Source organism: Salvelinus sp. IW2-2015, linkage group LG14 (assembly GCF_002910315.2).
Source record: "Salvelinus sp. IW2-2015 linkage group LG14, ASM291031v2, whole genome shotgun sequence".
NCBI lineage: Eukaryota > Metazoa > Chordata > Actinopteri > Salmoniformes > Salmonidae > Salvelinus > Salvelinus sp. IW2-2015.
The window spans coordinates 11,984,322-12,005,036 of record NC_036854.1 but is presented as its reverse complement, the minus strand read 5'-3'; the positions used below and the strand labels follow the sequence as shown (position 1 = coordinate 12,005,036).

Here is a 20,715-nt window from a genome sequence, read left to right as displayed (position 1 = left end):
TTAAGTATTTTAGCTACTACTGTTTTTATTGTTGTCACTGTTGTTTTCATTATTGTGTATATCACCTTGTTGTTCATGCCATTAAATCACATTGAGAGAGAGAGAGAGAGAGAGAGAGAGAGAGAGAGAGAGAGAGAGAGAGAGAGAGAGAGAGAGAGAGAGAGAGAGAGAGAGAGCAGCTGCCAGTGACGTGGTAGTACTGCTTCTGTTCTTCGCAACAGGACTACTGGAGTCAGTCCAAGAGTCTTATAGCCCTGCACAGACCTCATAGCTGCCAGAAAAACAAGCATCCCAAACTGAACTTGTGCACGTCACCACAGGTATGTGGAAATGCTCTATGCTGGAAATACGCTTCAGTGCGTTGAAATCACTGTCAGACATGTGCTGTTTATCTCCAAGAGTGAGAGGGAAAGCCATTAAGGTTTTGCCCAAACTCTTGGGATGATAGTGGCTTCAAGAAGCATTAGTGCCTCCATTTTTTTTGAATAGCCTATAAAGTGCTGAATATGCAGAAGCCCAGCAGGCATCTGGCAGCTGGCACAGTCAAAGTATTTCCTATGTATTTCCTAGTCTATGTACTGCTCGTTTGTATAAAAATGAGATGCACTGTATTATCCCATATCAACACAATGAGGAACACCTGGAAAATCACAGCTTGCTGGAAATCTACCTCACCTTATGTACAGAGGAAAACTGCTGTCCACCTTTCTAAAACCACTCTTCAAGATATTCAACCATCAGACAAAAAGGTGTGTCCTAATCGCCTTGACTGGGCCAAAGGCCAAATCTCTGTTACCCTTCAGTGACCCGTCTCCTCACCTCATGTTGTAGTTCACTCCTGGGTGAAAGTGCCTAATGGGCTGTGCTCTGTGTCACCGTGGCCTAGTGACACAGCTATAAGTGTTTTCTGAGTAATAAAGTACAAGAAAATGTTCATACCGGTACACATAAACATGTGTGCCAGGTGGTTCTGAAAGTCTGGAGGCGTTGTTAATATATATATATATATATTTACTTATATTACTCTTGGCATGCAAGAGTAAAAGTGTCACACAGGGATAGAGCAGCCGACATGCAGGCCAAATTGCTTGATTTAATTACCGAAAGGTCAATCAGGGAAGACATGGTGAGGAAGTGCAACGAGTTGAAGATTGAGCAGGATTTTCAGACATAGGACGTGGAGCTAACACCAAGGATGTGGCGGTGTTAGTCAAGTAATGAACTATACAGTAGATGTCTAGTTAGAACAAAGCCATCTGTGCCCCATCCCGTTTTTATCCCTGCTCTACTGCTAATGATTTTATGGAGGGATTAGTTGTTTTCTAAAAAAGCTTGATATCATTATTATAAAGTGATGTCACAGGTATGGTATCGTTGTACATAAAATGATGTCACCTCACACAGATGGTGGGAGAGTAGAAAACCTGAATTAACAGGCTATAACCTGAATACAAAACAGATGCAAACCTGGATTTGTGTCTGTCTTTATTCCTGCAGCAAATAAATTGTGAGAAAGAATAATGTTTGACATAATAAAATAACCATTTTTATATTTTGTCCTTTATCACACCTCAATAATTACAAGACATCACATTTGTGAGTCATACAATGTGTCAGACCATCTGTAAACAATTGTGTCCTCAGTGTGCTCAATATGACTGGCTCACAGAGAGCCAGGTACATGCCAGTTATGATGCCAACAAAGAGAGGGCATGATGCCAACAAAGAGATTAATAAATGAATACAAACATACAGGTACAACTTACCTGTGAATCAGTGTGAGTTGCAGCAGTAGTAGTCTATGCATTGTAGCACCATTGGTTCGGCTCTGAACTACACGACAGGGTGTTGTCCAAGGTCACACCGTGGTTCTTTGCAGTCTGGGACACAATGGAGTAGTCAATGTTGATGGATAGGTCTTGGAGCGGACAGGCCTTCCAAGGAAGAAATAGTAGCCCAGTCTTGTAGAGACACATACAAACAAATGTCAATACATTTTATATAGCTATAAAGCCCTTTCTACTAAATCAGCAGTTGTCAAATACATAAATACTACTACATACACAATCACATTTGACAGTCATAGGCCTACTAGCTACTTGTATGTTCACGGACATATTCAACCTCTCCTTGTCCCAGTCTATGATCCCCACATGCTTCAAGATGTCCACCATTGTCCATGTACACAAGCAAACTAATGAGCCGTGTGGCTCAGTTGGTAGAGCATGGCGCTTGCAACGGCAGGGTTGTGGGTTCATTCCCCACGGGGGGACCAGGATGAATATGTATGAACTTTCCAATTTGTAAGTCGCTCTGGATAAGAGCGTCTGCTAAATGACTTAAATGTAATGTAACTTGCCTAAATTACTATCCCCCTGTAGCACTCACTTCTGTCGTCATAAAGTGCTTCGAGAGGCTGGTCAAGGACCACATCAGCTTACCTGACACCCTGGACCCACTCCAATTTGCATACCGTCCCAACAGATCCATGAATGACACAATCGCCATTGCTCTACACACTGCCCTATCCCACCTAGACAGAAGGAACACCTATGTGAGAATGCTGTTCATTGACTACAGCTCAGGGTTCAACACCATGATCCCCTCTAAGTTCGACACTAAGCTCAAGAACCTGGGTGTGAACGCCTCCCTCTGCAACTGGATCCTGGACTTACATTTATATTTGACATTTTAGTCATTTAGCAGAAGCTCTTATTCAGAGTGACTTAGCAGTGAGAGCATACATTTGTCTACTTCCTGATAGGCAGACCCCAGGTGGTGAGAGTAGGCAACAACACCTCCGCCACACTGACCTTCAACACGGGAGCCCCCCAGGAGTGAATGCTCAGCCCCCTCCTATACTCCCTGTACACCCATGACTGTGTGGCCACTCACAACTCCAACACCATCATAAAGTTTTCAGATGACACAAAGGGGGTGGGCCTGATCACCGACAGCGATGAGACAGCCTTCAGGGAGGAGGTTAGAGCCCTGGCAGAGTGGTGCTAGGAAACAGCCTCTTGAAAAAGAAAAGGAGAGCCGCACACTCCGATGCAATAATTGAATAACCTAATAATGACCAACACTACGGGTCACTAGTTTATATAGTGTCAAAGGATACACACTGTAATCTGTAGTCTGTAATCATGGCCAGGTGTGGCTTYATATCATTGGTTAATTTACAGATATAAATAGAACATTTAAAAACATAAATGGATAGTATACAATCATAGATAAAATTTGGCTACATAGCCCTACAAACATTTACAATGAATAGCAAAATCACAATAATCATAAGAATGGCTTCAGATCAAAGCCTACGTTGAGACCAAAGGGAGCAAGGGTCTTTAAATTAAAGATACAGGTAGCCTCTTGTTTTAACAATACATTGTCAAGGTCACCGCCTCTCCTAGGGAAGGTGACGTGTTTGATGCCGATATAACGTAGGGACGAAATCGAGTGGTTCGCTTCCAGCACGTGATAACACCTTTGATTGTGATCTGTTTCCCTGTTTGGGGGTGTTTGAAAATTCTACATTTATAAGTGCCATTGCATTGAGCACAGCCATTACACTTGTAGTTTCCATCCGTTAAAGGCTCAAACAGACGTTGTGCAGGGGTAAACAAAAAACGGCATCTCCCTCAACGTCATCAAAATCAAGAAGCTAATCGTTGAATACAGGAAACAGGGGGGGATCACGCCCCTATTGTCATCGACAGGAGTGCTGCATCAGATGACCTGGCCTCCACAATCACCCGACCTCAACCCAATTGAGATGGTTTGGGATGAGTTGGACCGCAGAAGGAAGGAAAAGCATCCAACAAGTGCTCAGCATATGTGGGAACTCCTTCAAGACTGTTGGAAAAGTATTCCAGTTGAAGCTGGTTGAGATGTGCAAAGATATCATCAAGGCAAAGGGTGGCTACTTTGAAGAATCTAAAATCTAAAATATATTTTGATTTGTTTAACACTTTTTTGGTTACTACATTCAATTTGTGTTCTTTCATAGTTTTGATGTCTTCACTATTATCCTACAATGTAGAAAATAATAAAAAGAAAAAAAAAACTTGGAATAAGTAGGTGTGTCCAAACCTTTGACTGGTACTGTATATAAAAAAATTGTCGGACGTAACATATCATACGAAATGGACAACGTAGTACACAAATGGATGACATAGTACACAAAAAGCGGGGGGGCACGTTTTGGCATGTGAGCACCACTTTCAAAACTACTGGATGAAATTATACAAAAGTTCCTGAGCATCACTTTAACCCAGGTTGGTTACGAACTGGTTGGGAGGCCACAACAGGCAGTTTGTTCTTCCATCCACAAGTAAAAGACAAGCACAACCTAGAATTGTTTGTGTGATGAAACAAAACGTACGTCAAATGAGCAAATGGGACAAGTAAAGGCTGCTGAAAGTTTAACTGTTCATCTTAATAGCTGGCCGGCACTAGTTTTACTTTACTGTAATTAATATCAGTACTAGCTATCAAATTCACTGGTGAATACCTGTCTGGTAACACTTTACTTGACACCCAGTGTCATAACATTTTATGACATGGTCATAACCATGTCATAATATGTCATAACAGCTGACATTATGTGTTATAACATGTCATAATATGGTCATAACACTGTCATGACACATATATTTAGAACTGTTGTGYCATATATTGTATTATCTTATGGCTGGTTATGACACCTACATAAGAGTGTCAAAACCTACCACACAAGGCAAAACATTCCATTACACCATAGTCTACATGTCAACATTATGTTTATGTTATATAACATTTTCTAAAATTGACCGTATTAAATGATCATTGTAATTGCGCATAAATTGATGTCAGACATGCCCCTACCCCAACGCTCTGTTGATGATGACAGGGATCAATGTAGGAGCAGATTTCAGGAGCAGGACAAGACACTCACTTTTTGATTGATGAATGACATAAGGGCATGTACGTGATAGGCCTATCTGGCTAAAATGATTATGATGGTCATAATGCTTCTTGACAGTATCATAAGGTGCATTTTCTTAGTCCAAGTAAAGTGACATAGGATGGTCATAATGCTTCATGACAGTGTCATAAAGTGTATTTTCTTCAAGTTATTTAAAATATGTAAACAGAATGAATTACTACAACAACAACAAAGGACTTAAGAAACAAACTTTCAAATGAAAGGAAACTTCTTGGCAGGGAAAAAACACATTTGAATAAATGTGGGTTTTGACACTCTTATGTAGGTGTCATAACCAGCCATAAAATAATGCAATATATGTCACAACAGGTGTAAATATATGAGTCATGGCAGTGTTATGGCCATATTATGACAAGTTATGACAAGTTATGTCAGCTGTTGTGGCATTTTATGACATGGTTATGACCATGTACAGTAATAATGTGTTACGACGTCTGTGGTCAATTAAAGTYTTACCAGTCAAGTAAACAAACAACAAAAGTCTATAAGGACATCAAAATCTAAAACTGACCCTTACCTTAAAGCTAAACTTAAGCTAATTTTAACGCATTTTGAAATTAAATATCGGTTTCATATCACTGAGGTATATGTTTCAAACAGCCTTTTCCGGAATTTAAAGGTGAAGTTTTCTTCCCCTTCAAAATAGTCCCATGATTGTTGAGGTTTTCGAATTCAACCAATCAAATGTCCCTATTTCAACTTTTTTTGAAGTGTCTAGTGATCTAGTGTATGTCATTGGCATCAGCTGGTGGAGGATGGAGGAAAAATACGAAATAAGACCATTTGGACAAAGCAAAAGATTTTAGATTTTGGCAGGTAGCCTAGTGGTTAGAGCGTTGGGCCAGTAACCGAAAGGTTGCTAGTTTGAATCCCCGAGCTGATAAGGTAAAAACTTGTCATTCTGCCCCTGAACAAGGCAGTTAACCCACTGTTCCTAGGCCGTCATTGTAAATAAGAGTTTGTTCTTAACTGACTTGCCTAGTTAAATAAAGGTAAAGTATAAAGTATTAAGACATCATTGTTCCCTAAAGAAAATGAGGGCTGATGGGTAAGTAATGGCCAGGTTTCTGAATTCTGTCAACAATTTTACTAGGCCTATACGGTATGTCATCAATCTGAGGACAAAGTTAATTAAAACAAATTCACTAAATTAAGTGCCTAGGATGTTCCACATCCCAGCCCCTATTGACCTAAATGCCCCCTCCATGCTGTAACCCATTTATTCTTGACCCAGGACTTAACACTAATGTGAAATGTGCATACATGTCTTTTATGGGTTCTGGCTTGTAAGTAGCCATATAATTTCCAAGTCTCACTCAGCTAAAAGTAAATAAATGGAAGTAATACTCTTTTTACAAAGAACTTCCTCAAAGTAAAGAAAAACATTTTAATGTTTGTCTCTAACATCCAACTGAGAAGGTGTGTTTTATTTTTGCTCTTTAATACATAGGTCTTAAAAATAACAATTTATTTGGTGAGATCATTCAATTTGTGTGGTGTAATTTGGAAATGCAGCATTAATTAATATACAGAGGCATTCCCGCTCGGTAACACTGAATCAAAGATGTAAACCACTCGTTTGGCAGTCTGAAGGAAGTCTAATACCTGCATGGCAAACTCAGAACTTATTTATTCATTAAGTAAAAACTAAATCTGCTGAGATCAGCACTAATATATTTTACTTTGGTTCTTTTCTGTTAAGACTTCAAGATTCATCGAATAATGAGAACAACAACTATAAAACGCGGGCCCAAGTTCTACATCCAATGGAAAATGTAAATTCATTCCAAAGTTTTTGTTCCAAATCTGCTGCTGCAAAAAAAGGGAGAGTGAGTATGCAGCTTCACAACCACTACCTGAACACCCTGGACCTGATCCAAAGAATGGGCATGATTAAGGGATGCTTTGGTAAAACTTTAACCTTAACAGTGCCTTTGTCCTCCACAAGGTTACAGATGAAGATTTCATTTCCAAAACGCTACTTCCACAAATTGTTCACGTGTTTACTGTTCTCAGACTTTTTATTCATAGATTTTAGATGTTTATGAAAATGTTTTAGTTTTTTTTTACAAAATGCTATATCCATTGTTTAGTTGGAATGGAATGTTCGTATTGCTGTATATTTGACTGTGATATGTGGTTGTCTCACCTAGCCATCTTCTTAAGTTGAATGCACTTACTGTAAATCGCTCCCGATAAGAGGATTTGATGAATGACTAAAATGTCAAATGTAAATTTCAAATTAATTTATTGATTTTTATTTTTTATTAAATAAATGTCGATGTCACAAATGTAGAATTTGTAAATGTCTTTATTAAAGATGTAGTTATTTGTTACATTTGACTGTGTAAAACCTAGCAGTACTACTTCTTTCTCTGAGAATGAGGTGGATATATAGAATTTTGCAAAAAAACATGATTATTTGTCTTTCTGAAATGAAACCATCAAGTTATAGATTTTAAACAAATATATTTCTGTCATTGAACAACCCCATGCCATGATTAGATCTTGGGAAAAAAACTCACCAATCTCTTTCAAAATGTCTTTAAACAATAAAAGCTCATTTACCAACATTTCTGAAAATTTATATATAGCATTTTGGTATGAAACTCTTCATATTAACACAGGCCTGAATTAAAGTCGCTGTAAAACATATTAATGTAGGCCAAGTCATATACAGTAGCCATCTCTTTTTGGAACACTGTAAGCAGCCCTACATGGATCAGTTCACAGCAAATTCTATATTTTCCTATGGCATTAACTCCTTAAGTCAGATAGGAAGGGTCAGATAAGAAGGGTGTCACTTCTGATTGGCCAGTATGTCAAAGACTCATGACATTCACCAAACACAAAGTCAAACCAAATTAATCTTCTGAATTAGCCCTTTAACAATGCTGCCACCAAGTGAGACATACTGTAAGTCCCCTTCAGATTTAGCAATACATACTGTATTTGCTGTTACTACACCTACTCTCCAGCATTTGGACGTTTTTCAACTGTGGCATGGCTTTTGTCAAATATAATAAGAAGCAACTTACATTACAGCAGCACCATACTGTTTAAATATATTAATGGTCAAGGCTCAAGCAGTATTTCACTTCTATCCAGAACAATTGTAAATATGGCACTGAGCTTACTTCCCTGTACTATACAATGAAAGGCAGAATGTCACCTGTCTTACTTTAATGTGCTGTGATTTTTGCCTTTCCTATAATCTCGCTGTCTCAGAATCAAAGAATGTCCTAATTAGTGCCATTTAAAAGGACTTCATGACGTCTTTTGATGTAATATTACTGTCTGTCCCAATTAGCTGTGCACTTGTCAACCTCATTTTGTTATGATGTCTGAGTAGAAGAGGCATGCACTGTTGGCAACATAGATCTTTCTGCAAAACGTGCCCCACTCTGTGTAGTATGTTAGCCTACTTAGTGTATGTTGTTAAGCCACAGAAATTAAGTGTATGTATGTGTGTTTGATAAATACAGTATAATATCATTAAATGTTCTTCTTGTGCAGTGTTTGGTGATTCTTAAACATTTGCATGAATCCCTTTGAAGAATGCAAAATATACCAATCGAATGAAAAGTTACCTAGATCACAATAGTGTACTTTTAATGTCAAATGAGAAATGCCCTCTATTGGGAATAAATTACATCCTTACTTATCTGTTTCACAAAGCAGGCAGTTACGGCCAACCAACTCTAGCTGGTAGGTAGTCAACAGTAGTCCTCTCAACCTGTGGGGGGAAACGGTTTTACTTAACCCCTAAACTATCTTTTGTGGCTTTTTCCACCGAGATGGCTATAAAAGCAAATCGTTTTTTCCTTTCCATTCTTTTCAGGACATTTGTCCTGAACATTGCAAATATTACAGATATTACAGAAATGTAATGAATGATTCAGATCAATTAAAAATGTAACCTTCATTTCACTTCAGTACTTTGATAATTGTTATACTTGTATTTGTGTTAGACCCTTATGCAGTAAATAGGTGAATGAAAGCTAACTGTAAGATGAAAACTAACACATAGGAGCAGAAATTTGAGAAATATCTGAAGTAGAAAACTATCCTAAAAATATTACATCCTACCTGTAGTGACTAAATTTGAGTGGTGACAAGGTTATCCTAAGGACTACGGTGCCATTATTCACATTAGGCTGGAATTTACATAATCTAAGGCTGACACCTAGTGGCAATAGATATAATGACTCATCAATCGAACGTAAACAAACCTAGGTACGTACGGTTACCTAGTTATGAGCATCCTCTCATGCCAGCTGACTCGAGAGCTATCAATATATATGTGAAAACATTTCCAGTTACCTGAAAGCATTTCACAGAAAAAAAATTGGTAACATATTTCAGCAATAATTTGCAGATTGCTAATTGAGCCATGCTTCTACGTTACACGTGATACAAGTTACGTAAATCAACATTCAACCAATCAGCTTCTGCTCTTCAAACAGGAAGTTGTGTGCATGTTTACGACGTTATTTTCTTCTCAGCGACTTGCTTTTTTCATCCCAAAAAGGCATCTTTCCACCTTCAGTTTGCAAAATGAAACAAAACTCAAATGTTCCAGCTTTCCTCACCAAGCTTTGGACTCTTGTGGAGGATTCTGATACGAATGAATTTATTTGTTGGAGTCAGGTAAATTAAATTGCCCCGCTGAGCGTATCAGAGCTAGCTAGCGAGTAAGCGCTAGCACTGCAGGGTGTGAAACGAACGAGTTAGCCAGCTAACGTTAGCGATGTATCACCTGTTGCCTCATAGACCGAGTTATAGTATTTCTTCCTAGTCTTAAATGCAGGTGTCACTGGTAGGCTTCAAGAAGCATAATTTTGTTTTGCTACTGATGTCAAAGAATTTGCTATTGTTGTCCGTGTTTGCTAAAGCTTGCACAGTAGCCTCCGCTACAACCCTCCCCCCAGAAGCTAACGTTATAGCTAGCTAGTGTTATTTGAAATATCGGTTTGAATGTTGGCTAGTGTCCTTATAAGAGCACATCAATAAGCATTCCGTCAGGCAAGAAAGTCCATACACTGTTTAGTTCCTGAAATGTAGCACAAATACATTCCCTTTAGTGGAAGTAGTTGTTGACATTGCAGTCTCATAACTATAATAATGTTTTGTTTTCTAGGAGGGTAACAGTTTCCTCGTCATGAACGAACAGCGATTTGCCAAGGAGATCCTTCCCAAGTTCTTCAAACACAACAACATGGCCAGCTTTGTCAGACAGCTAAATATGTGTAAGTCAGCTATTCTATAAACATAGCTGCTCAGCTGTTCTAGTGGAATGCCCCCTGTGCAGCTGTCTAATGGGTGGTCTCTCTGCAGATGGATTTCGCAAAGTGATGCACATTGACACAGGCATAGTGAAGCAAGAGCGTGATGGACCAGTTGAATTCCAGCATCCTTACTTTAAACATGGGCAGGATGACTTGCTGGAAAACATCAAAAGAAAGGTGAGACCATCATAGGGAAACAAACATATAATGGTAAACACATAAATTACCTATATCAGTAAGTGGTCAAACTGAATAAGGTAGACATTGTGTGATGGGCATATTTTTTTTTTTTCAGGTTTCTAATGCAAGACCAGAGGATACTAAGATCAAACAGGAAGACCTGTCCAATATTTTGGCCAGTGTTCAGAATGTTCATGGAAAACAAGAAAGCATTGATTCCCGACTCAACACATTGAAAAGGTATGCAAACTACCATGCCCTGGCAATTAAATGGGGGTATAAAATTAGTAGTGATATGTTGGTTTGGAGATGATACTATGCTGATGCTTGAATTTCTTTTTACAGAGATAATGAAGGTCTATGGAGGGAAATATCAGACCTGAGACAGAAGCACTCCCAACAGCAGCAAATCATTAAGAAGGTGCAGTAAAACGTTCTTCACCCCAAATTACTTCACATATTCAGTGGAAATTGAATTGGAAACAATTTTCTCACAATAAAACAGCTTAACCATTGAATGCATAATTGGCCTTAAGGCTATAYAAGTTTAATCTAACTTTGCTTGTTGTGGTCTTTGTTCATTGCAGTTGATACAATTCATTGTCACATTCGTACAGAAGAACCGGATTATGGGTTTAAAACGCAAACGGTAAGCCTTCATAGTATAACAATTCTTCCACCGAATGACATCATCGATTATGAAACATTATTAATACATTTTACTTCTCGATCACCATTTTTCAGACCTATTCTACTGAACAACAATGGAAAGAAGCCTAAATACATCCATGAAATCTACGATGAACCTCCTCTGGAGCACAACAAAGTATGTGTAGAGGTCTGAAGGGATTTACCTCCTTATGTAAGGTATACATGGGGATGTCCATCCATTCAGACATCACACTAATGATACTAGCAAATACACTAGCTATATCTTTTTTTCTTGACAAGATTAAGGCAGGATCATTGCCCAGGAAAATTGCTTAAATTGTGAGTCAATGAAACTTGACAGGGGGGAATTTTCCAATATGAGTTTATAATGTTATTTCAATGAAAAGCATTCTAAAAATGTATATTCTGAGCCCTCTCCCAGCCCTCTGTCAGTGGTTTGAAGAACGCTGATCTTACTGATGATGTTGTCATCTGTGACGTAACTGACGACGATACAGAAATCACAGAGGGCCCCTCAATAATGGATCAATCGTAAGTCAACATCTACATTTTTGTTTCATGTATATTTCCGTCTGTGCCATCTATCCTCATGCCTGTTCGTTCACCTCTCCTTCATTCTTAGGGGGGATGTAGAAATTGTTGAGATCTTCGACAGCAATACTGTGTCACAGACAGATGGCGCTGACAATCCAGGCCAGACCAACTCTTTGGTATTCGAACCAGAAGAGACCACCATAAGCACATATGATAGCCTTCCAACCAGCAGCGTCTTGCAACTCAACAAACCATCAGGCTTGAGCCTGGAGGATCCCATGAAGATGATGGACTCAATCCTCAATGAGAGTGGAGCTATTTCTCAGAATATCAACCTCCTCGGAAAGTAAGTGGACTTGACTTCCTTTACCTTCGTGGTCCGTAGTTCCTGAAGAACTTGAAAAGGCTCTCACAATATGTCCCATATTACTGGATAGCATTTTTGCATTACTAAGGATATATAGGCCTATGGAATTTGTTTCAGCTTACAGTTAATAAGAAGCATCCATATGTTTTAACAGGGTTGAGCTAATGGACTACTTGGACAGCATTGACTGCAGTTTGGAAGACTTTCAGGCTATGTTGTACGGGAAGCAGTTCAGCATTGATCCAGATATTTTAGAGGTATGCTTTTCATTTTTAAATGTAACCGGGAAGTTGATAGGCCACAGATGTTTATGTTAATGACATTTCATACAAAATGTTACTTTTACTCAGTTCTATGATTCCTCTTCAGTTTTTCAGTTCAAATTGCCCTGTGAACTTGCAAGATTTCAGCATCTGCACAGCTTAAGTGAGTCCTGTCAAACAGGCAATACACAAGTCGATAGTGAGGCTGTTTACCTGCTTCCCCTCTCTTTACTCAACGTCAAGCCTTCCTGTCTGAATTAATTTCACTCAATTATGTAATCTTTAGGAGAGTGGTGGTTCCAAAGGAAATGCAGGGCTGCTATCCAAAGGAGGCAAGTCTGGTGTCTCTGCAGACAAGCAGCTGGTCCAGTACACGTCCTGCCCTCTGCTGGCCTTCCTGGATGGCTGCACCCCTTTGGCCCCAGAGCCAGACAGCAGCATAGCCACAGAACTGGGAGACAGCCTGCTGCAGCCCAGCACTGAGGTACCCACAGACCTCCTGGAGCCAGATGAGGAGCCTCCACGGAGCTCCCTGATCCGCCTAGAGCCCCTGACTGAGGCAGAGACCACGCTTTTCTACCTGTGTGAACTCAATCCAGAAGGGAGCGCCACTGACTCGACACAGCTGGAGATTTAACCAAGTTACAGAAAAAACGCAATGATTTACTGTATTTATTTCCTTGTATCTTTTGGTACATTTAGGTCAAAAGTAAGACATTCCATAATGTAGCTGTTGATATGGTTTCTCCACTATTTCCACTAGCAGTTGAAGGTAAACCCTGATTAAAAAAAGGCTGCAATTTTGTTTCACTGTATTATTGATAGGTTAATGATCACATCAATCTTTAAATGAAAAAAACAAGTGCCTGCATATTTCCTTGTCCTAGAACTACAGTGCTCAGCATTTCAAATACTGCAGTCTGGTGTGTATCATAAGGTGTCTGATTTTGCCTATCCTGTGAGATTCACTGTTAAGCTTCACAATGACATTCAAATAAAGTGTATTTTCATTCTGAATGCAGTATAATGAAGGGGCAAAATTCAAGAAAAAGCATGGTTTGCCTTAGGTTATAATGCAGTTTAATACATATCGAAAGGCAAAAACTATCCTGGCGAAATGGGAGTTGACATTTTCTGACATGTATCTTGTCTGCTAGAAACACTTAATACACCTTAAATTATGCTAACGCATCTACAAAATAACTTATCCACATCAGTATTTTATCTTTAGAAGATACTTATGATTTGCACTAGTTCACACAAGGTACATAAAACTGAAGGTCTTATTTGACCTATTACAAGATGTGCAAGTTGCTCAAAAGGTAAAGCTGCAGGTTAGCAATCGGGGRGGATATTCTGAAAAGGAAACCACAGCAACATTAAGATTTACATGATGGTAGATTAGCCTATAATATCATGCTCACTGATGGAAATGAACCTAGGATAACAATGTTAGCTAATATCTGGAACCCTGCATTTCCTCTACATATGCCTAACTTAAAGTGAAGGAAAGTGTAGCATAAACAAAGCAGTCTTACCCATTTTGTAACAAATTAAGTTCTTTCTGAATGTCCTATCCAGAACCGATTACAGTTGAGGAACAGTCCTCCCTTCTTTAACTGACCATCTCCCCAAGCCCCAGCAACCTTTACAACCCCAACTCTGCAAAAGTAATCTTCATTCTTTAAATTGTACAATAGGATAAAAACAGTGGATAACACATGTACTCAATACTTGCATGCATGCCGTTTGTTAAAAACAAAAAGGGTGGGTGGGTTATCCACGGGGAATACACACAGCTTGTTCACCTTATACAATTTTGAATAGTCACGATCATGAGCAAATGATTGCGCCCCCCCTCTAATTCTTTAGCTCATCAGTCAAAGTCTCGATTGACCAGGACCAGTGGGGCAGCCAGGGTCCACACATACAYYGCAATGCAGATCCAGCTGGAGGAGATCTTAACCCACACAGAGGGCCACTTGCTGGTCATTGTCTCATAGCTGGAGTCGGGGCTGGGGAAATCAAAAACAGACCTTTTAAAATGAGTGACCTGTGTATATGTTCACAATATTCAATACTTAAGCAGCAGACTCATTATTGCCTAATTCTCATGTATAAGACCAGATCAACCAGGGAGAGTGAGAGATACACACCTGTACCAGTTGGTGAGGGTCATCATGATGTAGAGGGAGGCCAGGAAGAGCATGAAGTGGAAGAAGGAGTAGCTGTAGGTGACTCCGTCCTTCTCGTTGTCCACGGCCCGGTTCTCGCCATCTTCCACGTCAAAGTTCTCAGGGTGGGGGCCATCCTCGATCAGTGCAGACTCGTCACTGGTCAGAGTCAGTTTGTTCACTTGGGTGTTGGAGGAGTTGCGGACGCTAGAGGAATGAATGGATAACTTGTTATTGTTACGGTCAATGGCAACTACACGAAGCTGGTAAAAAAAWATATATATATATTTTACCTTTATTTAACTAGGCAAGTCAGTTAAGAACAAATTCTTGTTTTCAATGACAGCCTAGGAACAGTGGGTTAACTGCCTTGTTCAGGGGCAGAACAACATATTTTTACCTTGTCAGCTAGGGGATTCGATCTTGCAACCTTTCGGTTACTAGTCCAACGCTCTAACCACTAGGCTACCTGATGATAAAATAACATTAGCAGTTCCTTCTTATAGGAAACTGCAGACAGTTACAGTTTAACCTGTTTTCTACCTTGAGTATAGAACACACATCAGGAACAGGACCAGCCCCACAATGCCCTGGGCATCCCACCACTGAACAACAGGATGGTCCTTGCCAGCTGGGGTGGTGTTGTTGAGGCCAATGATACCCAGCAAGCTTGGGTTGCATTTCCTGTCTGTGGATGGCAAAAACCAATACATTCACTCAAGTTGTCTTGATGAAGAGCTAGCCACTGATTGGTGTATTGAAAAGGGAGACACTGGCTCATTAAAATCCTCACCTGGCTCATTGGTCATGGCAGACCAGGTGAGATACATGGTGTACAGAGTCACAATGGAAGACTGCAGCAACCCGGACCTTGGCTGGGACTCCTGTTGAGAAAAGGGGTGAGATAACACAGATGTGTAAATGTCTTAGACCATATTATAATGACATGTTTATTATATAACATCATGAAGGTTTTAGGGATACAACATGGAGTGTAGGTGACATGCTGGTCCAATGCACTTCCTTACCTGAATCTGTGGCAGGATGGACATGACTGAGGCTCCCACACACAGCAGCATGTTGACAGTGATGAAGGCCTTGTTCTCAGTGCAGCCGTCAGTGTGGGTGTAGTAGACGTAGAACATGACCAGAGACACAAGGGACAGGATGTAGTTGATGGTTGTAGCAGACAGCAGAGCTGCAAGGGAGGAATGACACTTGATGGTTATTTCTGGACAATGGGGACAGAGGTTAGAGGAGAGTAGACGCTGAAGACTGCTTTAACTCAACCCGTCACCATTTCCACAAGGTATTCTCAAAGAGAAGCTCACATCGAGTCCCATACCTGCATACCAGCAGCGAGAGTTGCCCTCCTCCATTTTCTCCACCCAGGACTCATTCCAGGAGTGGGCAAAGTCAATCAGCAGGACCAGCTGGATCAGGATGAAGCAAAAAGCTCCAGCCATTCCTATGTAGAACCAAACTATGGGAGAGAAGGGCAATGTGTGAACTACTTTCAAAAGAGCTGCAGGATCTGCTAATATTTCCATGAGACAGAAAAATATATTCGAATGAAAAGGGGCGTTACCAGTTGTGAAGGCACCCTCTGGAATGAAAAATGCACCGGTGGTAATGGCAGTCGCAGCAGCAAACTTGAAGAACCAAAACCTAAAAGAAAGCATAAGTATTTTAACTGTCTGACCTTTTCTTTTAACTTCCTTATAAACAGATACCCTTATTTATTAATTATCTTCCTGCCTTGCAGTTTTTAAGCTTACTGATATCATCATTACCTATTATGATTATAAATAATAATAAATAAGACTTGCTGTGCCATTTTTACCCGTTGTGTACTGCAGCTCTAGGATCCTGGCTACTCTTGACCTTGACCATAAGGAGGGAGAAGAGCAGGAAGAACATGGCCATGCCGAAGCAGACACGGTACACAGCCTTGTAGCCAACCAAGACATCACAGTTGACATGACCCTCCACACCTGGGATTGATGTACCCATCCCCCCATCACAGAATCCTGGAATCTGCAAGAGCCAAGATGCACAGGTAATTAGTCAGGTGAATAGAAAAATGGATAGAATTAGAGGTCACTGAGCACACAAAACATTATGAACACGTGCTCTTTCCATGACACACTGACCAGGTGAATCCAGGTTAAAGCTATGATCCCTTAGAGGTCACTTGTTAAATCCCCTTCAAATCAGTGTACATGAAGGGGAGGAGACAGATTAAAGAAGGATTTTTAAGCTTCGAGACAAGATTTACGTGCCTTTGAACAGGGTATGGTAGTAGGTGCCAGGAGCATCGGTTCAAGTGTACATGTTGTACATCAAACATATAACATAGTTTGGTACCTTCTTGAGTTGCTCTTCCATCCCTGGCATTAGCATGATGCATGCGATGCCCACACCCAGAAGGAGGAAGAAGGCATAGATAAGTCGGGTGACAGTGGAGTTATTCCCACTGGGGCAGCATCTGCACAGCAGGCAGGGGGCAGTGCCACACAGGCAGGGGATCTACAGGGAAGACAACATTATTAATCAATTAGCTAATAATACAAGCATTGAACTGATGGTGACAGAATTATGCATCTGCCTAGCTACCACTGAATGGTTGAACAAATAGAATAATGGTACCAACAGATTAACATTGATTAAAGTTAATCAATCCACCTAGGGTTAACATAACACCAACACTGTTGTTTTTGACAAGTTGCTAACTATTATGGAAACCAAATCCCTGCCAACAATAGAGATCTGGCCATGGCTGGTGTCAAACTTAATCAAGTGGATACCAATGTGGAAGAGAAAGACCAAACAGCTAACGTTACACTTTCAGCTTAAACGGTTTCAGGAATAGTATTAGTATAACCAAATAGAAAAAAAACAGACCTATGCCTGTTATTGTCTCTACATGAACTTAGTCTATTTTCAGGACGCACATTTCGCAATTCACTACTAGGCTAACGTTAAGTGGAGACGTCATAGCTGTAGCTGTTATCTGACATTTGACTCTGCTTTGACGGTGTTGCAATATTTCCAAGTACCGGTAGTTAACGTTAGCCACTTTGTCATTGATAGCTAAGCTAACTATCTAGTTAGCTTTCACATAAGGCTACATTGCTGTGTAGTATCGAAAATGTCAAACGTAGACGGTAGAGAGAGCGCAATCGTTAATTTGAATAAAACCTGGTCGGGGTCGAACTGTCAAACCCCAAATAGTTATGACGGTTGTTTGCCAAATAAAATAATACCTTTTCAATAATTTGCGTTCATGTTTTGGAAATATTATCACAGGCCAATTGATTTCATTAAAAAGGCAATGCGCCAATCCCGACAGCTGAACAGGGAGGAACCACCCTGGCTTGCCTTTGTTGTTGCGCATTTGCTACAGTAGGTTAGCAACTGAGCTAGCGAAGCTATCTCAGAAGAGATTGTTGATTCGGCCCTTTTGTTTTTTATAACTGGATATGATGTCCACTTTTATTTTAATTAAGAAAATACTTASCCAACTTGCCATGGAGCACAGTCCAAGAACGGCCCCCATGGTGTTTTGCTGAAATACGACTTCTCCGTGACAAAATATGGATGCTTCTCGTCTGTTTACGATCTCTTCTTCTTCAATGAGGTTTAACCGCGGTTGGCATCCAATAAATGATGCATTACCGCCACCTACTAGACTGGAGTATAACTCCCTTACACTTTGCTTAAAAACAAATAAATATAAAGTACCGGTCAAAAATGTGGACACACATTCAAGGGTTTTTCTTATTTGACTATTTTCTGCATTGTAAAATAATAGTGAAGACATAAAAACGATGAATTTACACATATGGTATTTTTCTTTTACCTTTATTTAACTAGACAAGTCAGTTAAGAACAAATTCTTATTTTCAATGAGAGCCTAGGAACAGTGGGTTAACTGCCTTGTTCAGGGGCAGAACGACAGATTTTTCCTTGTCAGCTCAGGGATTCAATCTTGCAACCTTTCGGTTACTAGTCCAACGCTCTAACCACTAAGCTACCTGCCGCCCCATGGTATCATGTAGTAAACCCATGGTATCATGTAGTAAACAAAAAAGAGTTAAACAAATAAAAATATATTTAATTTTAGATGATTCAAAGTAGCCACCCTTTGCCTTGATGACAGCTTTGCTCACACTTGGCATTCTCTCAACCAGCTTCACCTGGAATCATTTTCCAACATTCTTGAAGGAGTTCCCACATATGCTGAGCACTTGTTGGCTACTTTTCCTTTACTCTGTGGTCCAACTCATCCCAAACCATGGGTCAACTGGGTTGAGGTCGGGTGATTGTGGAGGCCAGGTCATCTGATGCAGCACTCCATCACTCTCCTTCTTGGTCAAATAGCCCTTACACAGCCTGGAGGTTTGTTGGGTCATTGTCCTGTTAAAAAGCATATGATAGTCCCACTAAGCGCAAACTAGATGGGATGGCGTACAGCTGCAGAATGCTGTGGTAGCCATGCTGGTTAAGTGTGCCTTGAATTCTAAATAAATCACAGACAGTGTCACCAGCAAAGCACCCCCACACCATCACACCTCCTCCTCCATGCTTCATGGTGGGAACCAAACATGCGGAGGCCATCCGTTCACCTACTCTGCYTCTTACAAAGACATGGAGGTTGGAACCAAAAATCTCAAATTTGGACTCATCAGACCAAAGGGCAGATTTCTAATGATCTAATATCCATTGCTCGTGTTTCTGGTCCCAAGCAAGTCTCTTCTTATTGGTGTCTTTTAGTAGTAGTTTCTTTGCAGCAATTTGACCATGATGGCCTGATTCACGCAGTCGCCTCTGAACAGGTGATGTTGAGATGTGTCTGTTACTTGAACTCTGTGAAGCATTTATTTGGGCTGCAACTTTTGAGGTGGGTAACTCTAATGAACTTATCCTCTCTAGGAGAGGTTTCTCTGGGTCTTCCTCTCATGTGGTGGTCCTCATGAGAGACAGTTTCATCACAGTCCTTGATGGTTTTTGCGACTGCACTTGAAGAAACTTTGAAAGTTCTTGACATTTTCCGTATTGACTGACCTGCATGTCTTAAAGTAATGATAGACTGTCATTTCTCTTTGCTTATTTCAGCTGTTCTTGCCATAATATGGACTTGGTCTTTTACCAAATAGCCCTACCTGTCACGCCCTGACCTTAGAGAGCCTTTTTATGTCTCTATTTTGGTTTGGTCAGGGTGTGATTTGGGTGGGCATTCTATGTTCTTTATTTCTTTGTTTCTGGCCGAGTGTGGTTCCCAATCAGAGGTAGCTGTCTATCGTTGTCTCTGAATGGGGATCATACTTAGGCAGCCCTTTCCCTCCTTCTGTGTGGGATCTTATTCTTTGTTTGTGTGCAGGTAGTTTGCACAACGAAGCTGTTCGGTCGTTGTATTCTTTATTGTTTTGTCTTTTCTAAAGTTTCACTTGGTTAATAAATTATGTGGAACACAAAGAACGCTGCACCTTGGTCTCATCCTTCCGACGACAACCGTTACACTACCTTCTATTTTAACATGGAACACCTGTTAATTGAAATGCCTTCCGAATAGCAGCACTGTTGGAGCGAGTGGTCGCATTTCGCTCCGCAGGTAGTATTACATTTCATTACAGTACAACGGTTTGACTTGTCTGATCTTAGCTAGCTACATAGCCGTCTTTGTATCAAAGATAATTGTTAGTTTTAGAGTAATTATCGTAATTACAGGTTAGCTAGTCAGCTATTTTCGTCCTAGTCAACACTGCTAGCTAGCCAGCAGCTAGCAGCTAGCCAACGTCTACCGTCTACCGAATAGCAGCACTGTAGAAACTATTACATTAGTTTCTACATTACAACGAACGACTTGATTAGTGTAGTGTTAGCTAGCTACATAGTTGTCTTGCTGTCTTTGTATCCAAGATAATTGGTGTTTAGAGTAATTGTCAAGGTACCGAGCCAGTTACCGAGGCTACCTAGCCAGCTACACTTTCAAACTAAGTCACAACGCAGCCACTGCTAGCTAGCCTACCCAACAGCCAGCAGCACTTTATCATTTTATCAATAAGATTTTTTTGCAACGTAAGCTTAACTTTCTGAACATTCGAGAGTGTAGTCCACTTGTCATTCCAATCTCCTTTTGCATTAGCGTAGCCTCTTCTGTAGCCTGTCAACTATGTGTCTGTCTATCCTCTTTCTCCCTCTCTGCACAGACCTACAAACGCTTCACCACCGCGTGGCCGCCGCCCCT

At 40.4% G+C, this 20,715-nt stretch overlaps 2 protein-coding genes across 4 annotated transcripts; one reads left to right on the top strand and one right to left on the bottom strand.

Moving 5' to 3' along the window:
- The first annotated feature begins 9,432 nt into the window (after window positions 1-9,432).
- Window positions 9,433-13,308, top strand: hsf2 (heat shock transcription factor 2). 2 transcript variants are annotated; one of them, XM_023999571.2, is made up of 11 exons: window positions 9,433-9,637; window positions 10,128-10,236; window positions 10,325-10,452; window positions 10,571-10,695; window positions 10,801-10,876; window positions 11,043-11,104; window positions 11,200-11,281; window positions 11,549-11,658; window positions 11,750-12,007; window positions 12,183-12,285; window positions 12,578-13,308. In XM_023999571.2, the coding sequence occupies exons 1-11, from the start codon at window positions 9,545-9,547 to the stop codon at window positions 12,926-12,928; spliced, it is 1,497 nt and encodes a 498-aa protein (XP_023855339.1). In that variant the 5' UTR covers window positions 9,433-9,544; the 3' UTR covers window positions 12,929-13,308. The 2 variants fall into 2 exon arrangements, with proteins under 2 accessions (XP_023855339.1, XP_023855340.1); XM_023999572.2 differs by lacking the exon at window positions 12,578-13,308 and adding an exon at window positions 12,398-12,544.
- Window positions 13,309-13,549: 241 nt separating this feature from the next.
- On the bottom strand, window positions 13,550-18,105 carry serinc1 (serine incorporator 1). 2 transcript variants are annotated; one of them, XM_023999574.2, is made up of 10 exons: window positions 17,987-18,105; window positions 16,833-16,995; window positions 16,309-16,502; window positions 16,054-16,133; window positions 15,811-15,948; window positions 15,494-15,663; window positions 15,259-15,349; window positions 15,009-15,153; window positions 14,448-14,672; window positions 13,550-14,306 (listed from the first exon to the last, which is right to left on the bottom strand). In XM_023999574.2, the coding sequence occupies exons 1-10, from the start codon at window positions 18,022-18,024 to the stop codon at window positions 14,168-14,170; spliced, it is 1,383 nt and encodes a 460-aa protein (XP_023855342.1). In that variant the 5' UTR covers window positions 18,025-18,105; the 3' UTR covers window positions 13,550-14,167. The 2 variants fall into 2 exon arrangements, with proteins under 2 accessions (XP_023855342.1, XP_023855343.1); XM_023999575.2 differs by having other exon boundaries at window positions 16,833-16,994; window positions 17,995-18,104.
- Window positions 18,106-20,715: the final 2,610 nt, after the last annotated feature.

Excerpts from the sequence above, each read along its gene's own strand:
- hsf2 (XM_023999571.2), top strand. The coding sequence starts at position 9,545 with ATGAAACAAAACTCAAATGTTCCAGCTTTCCTCACCAAGCTTTGGACT. Across the intron at positions 11,105-11,199 it reads ATGGGTTTAAAACGCAAACG|ACCTATTCTACTGAACAACA; the intron begins GTAAGCCTTCAT and ends ACCATTTTTCAG. Across the intron at positions 11,282-11,548 it reads CTCCTCTGGAGCACAACAAA|CCCTCTGTCAGTGGTTTGAA; the intron begins GTATGTGTAGAG and ends GCCCTCTCCCAG.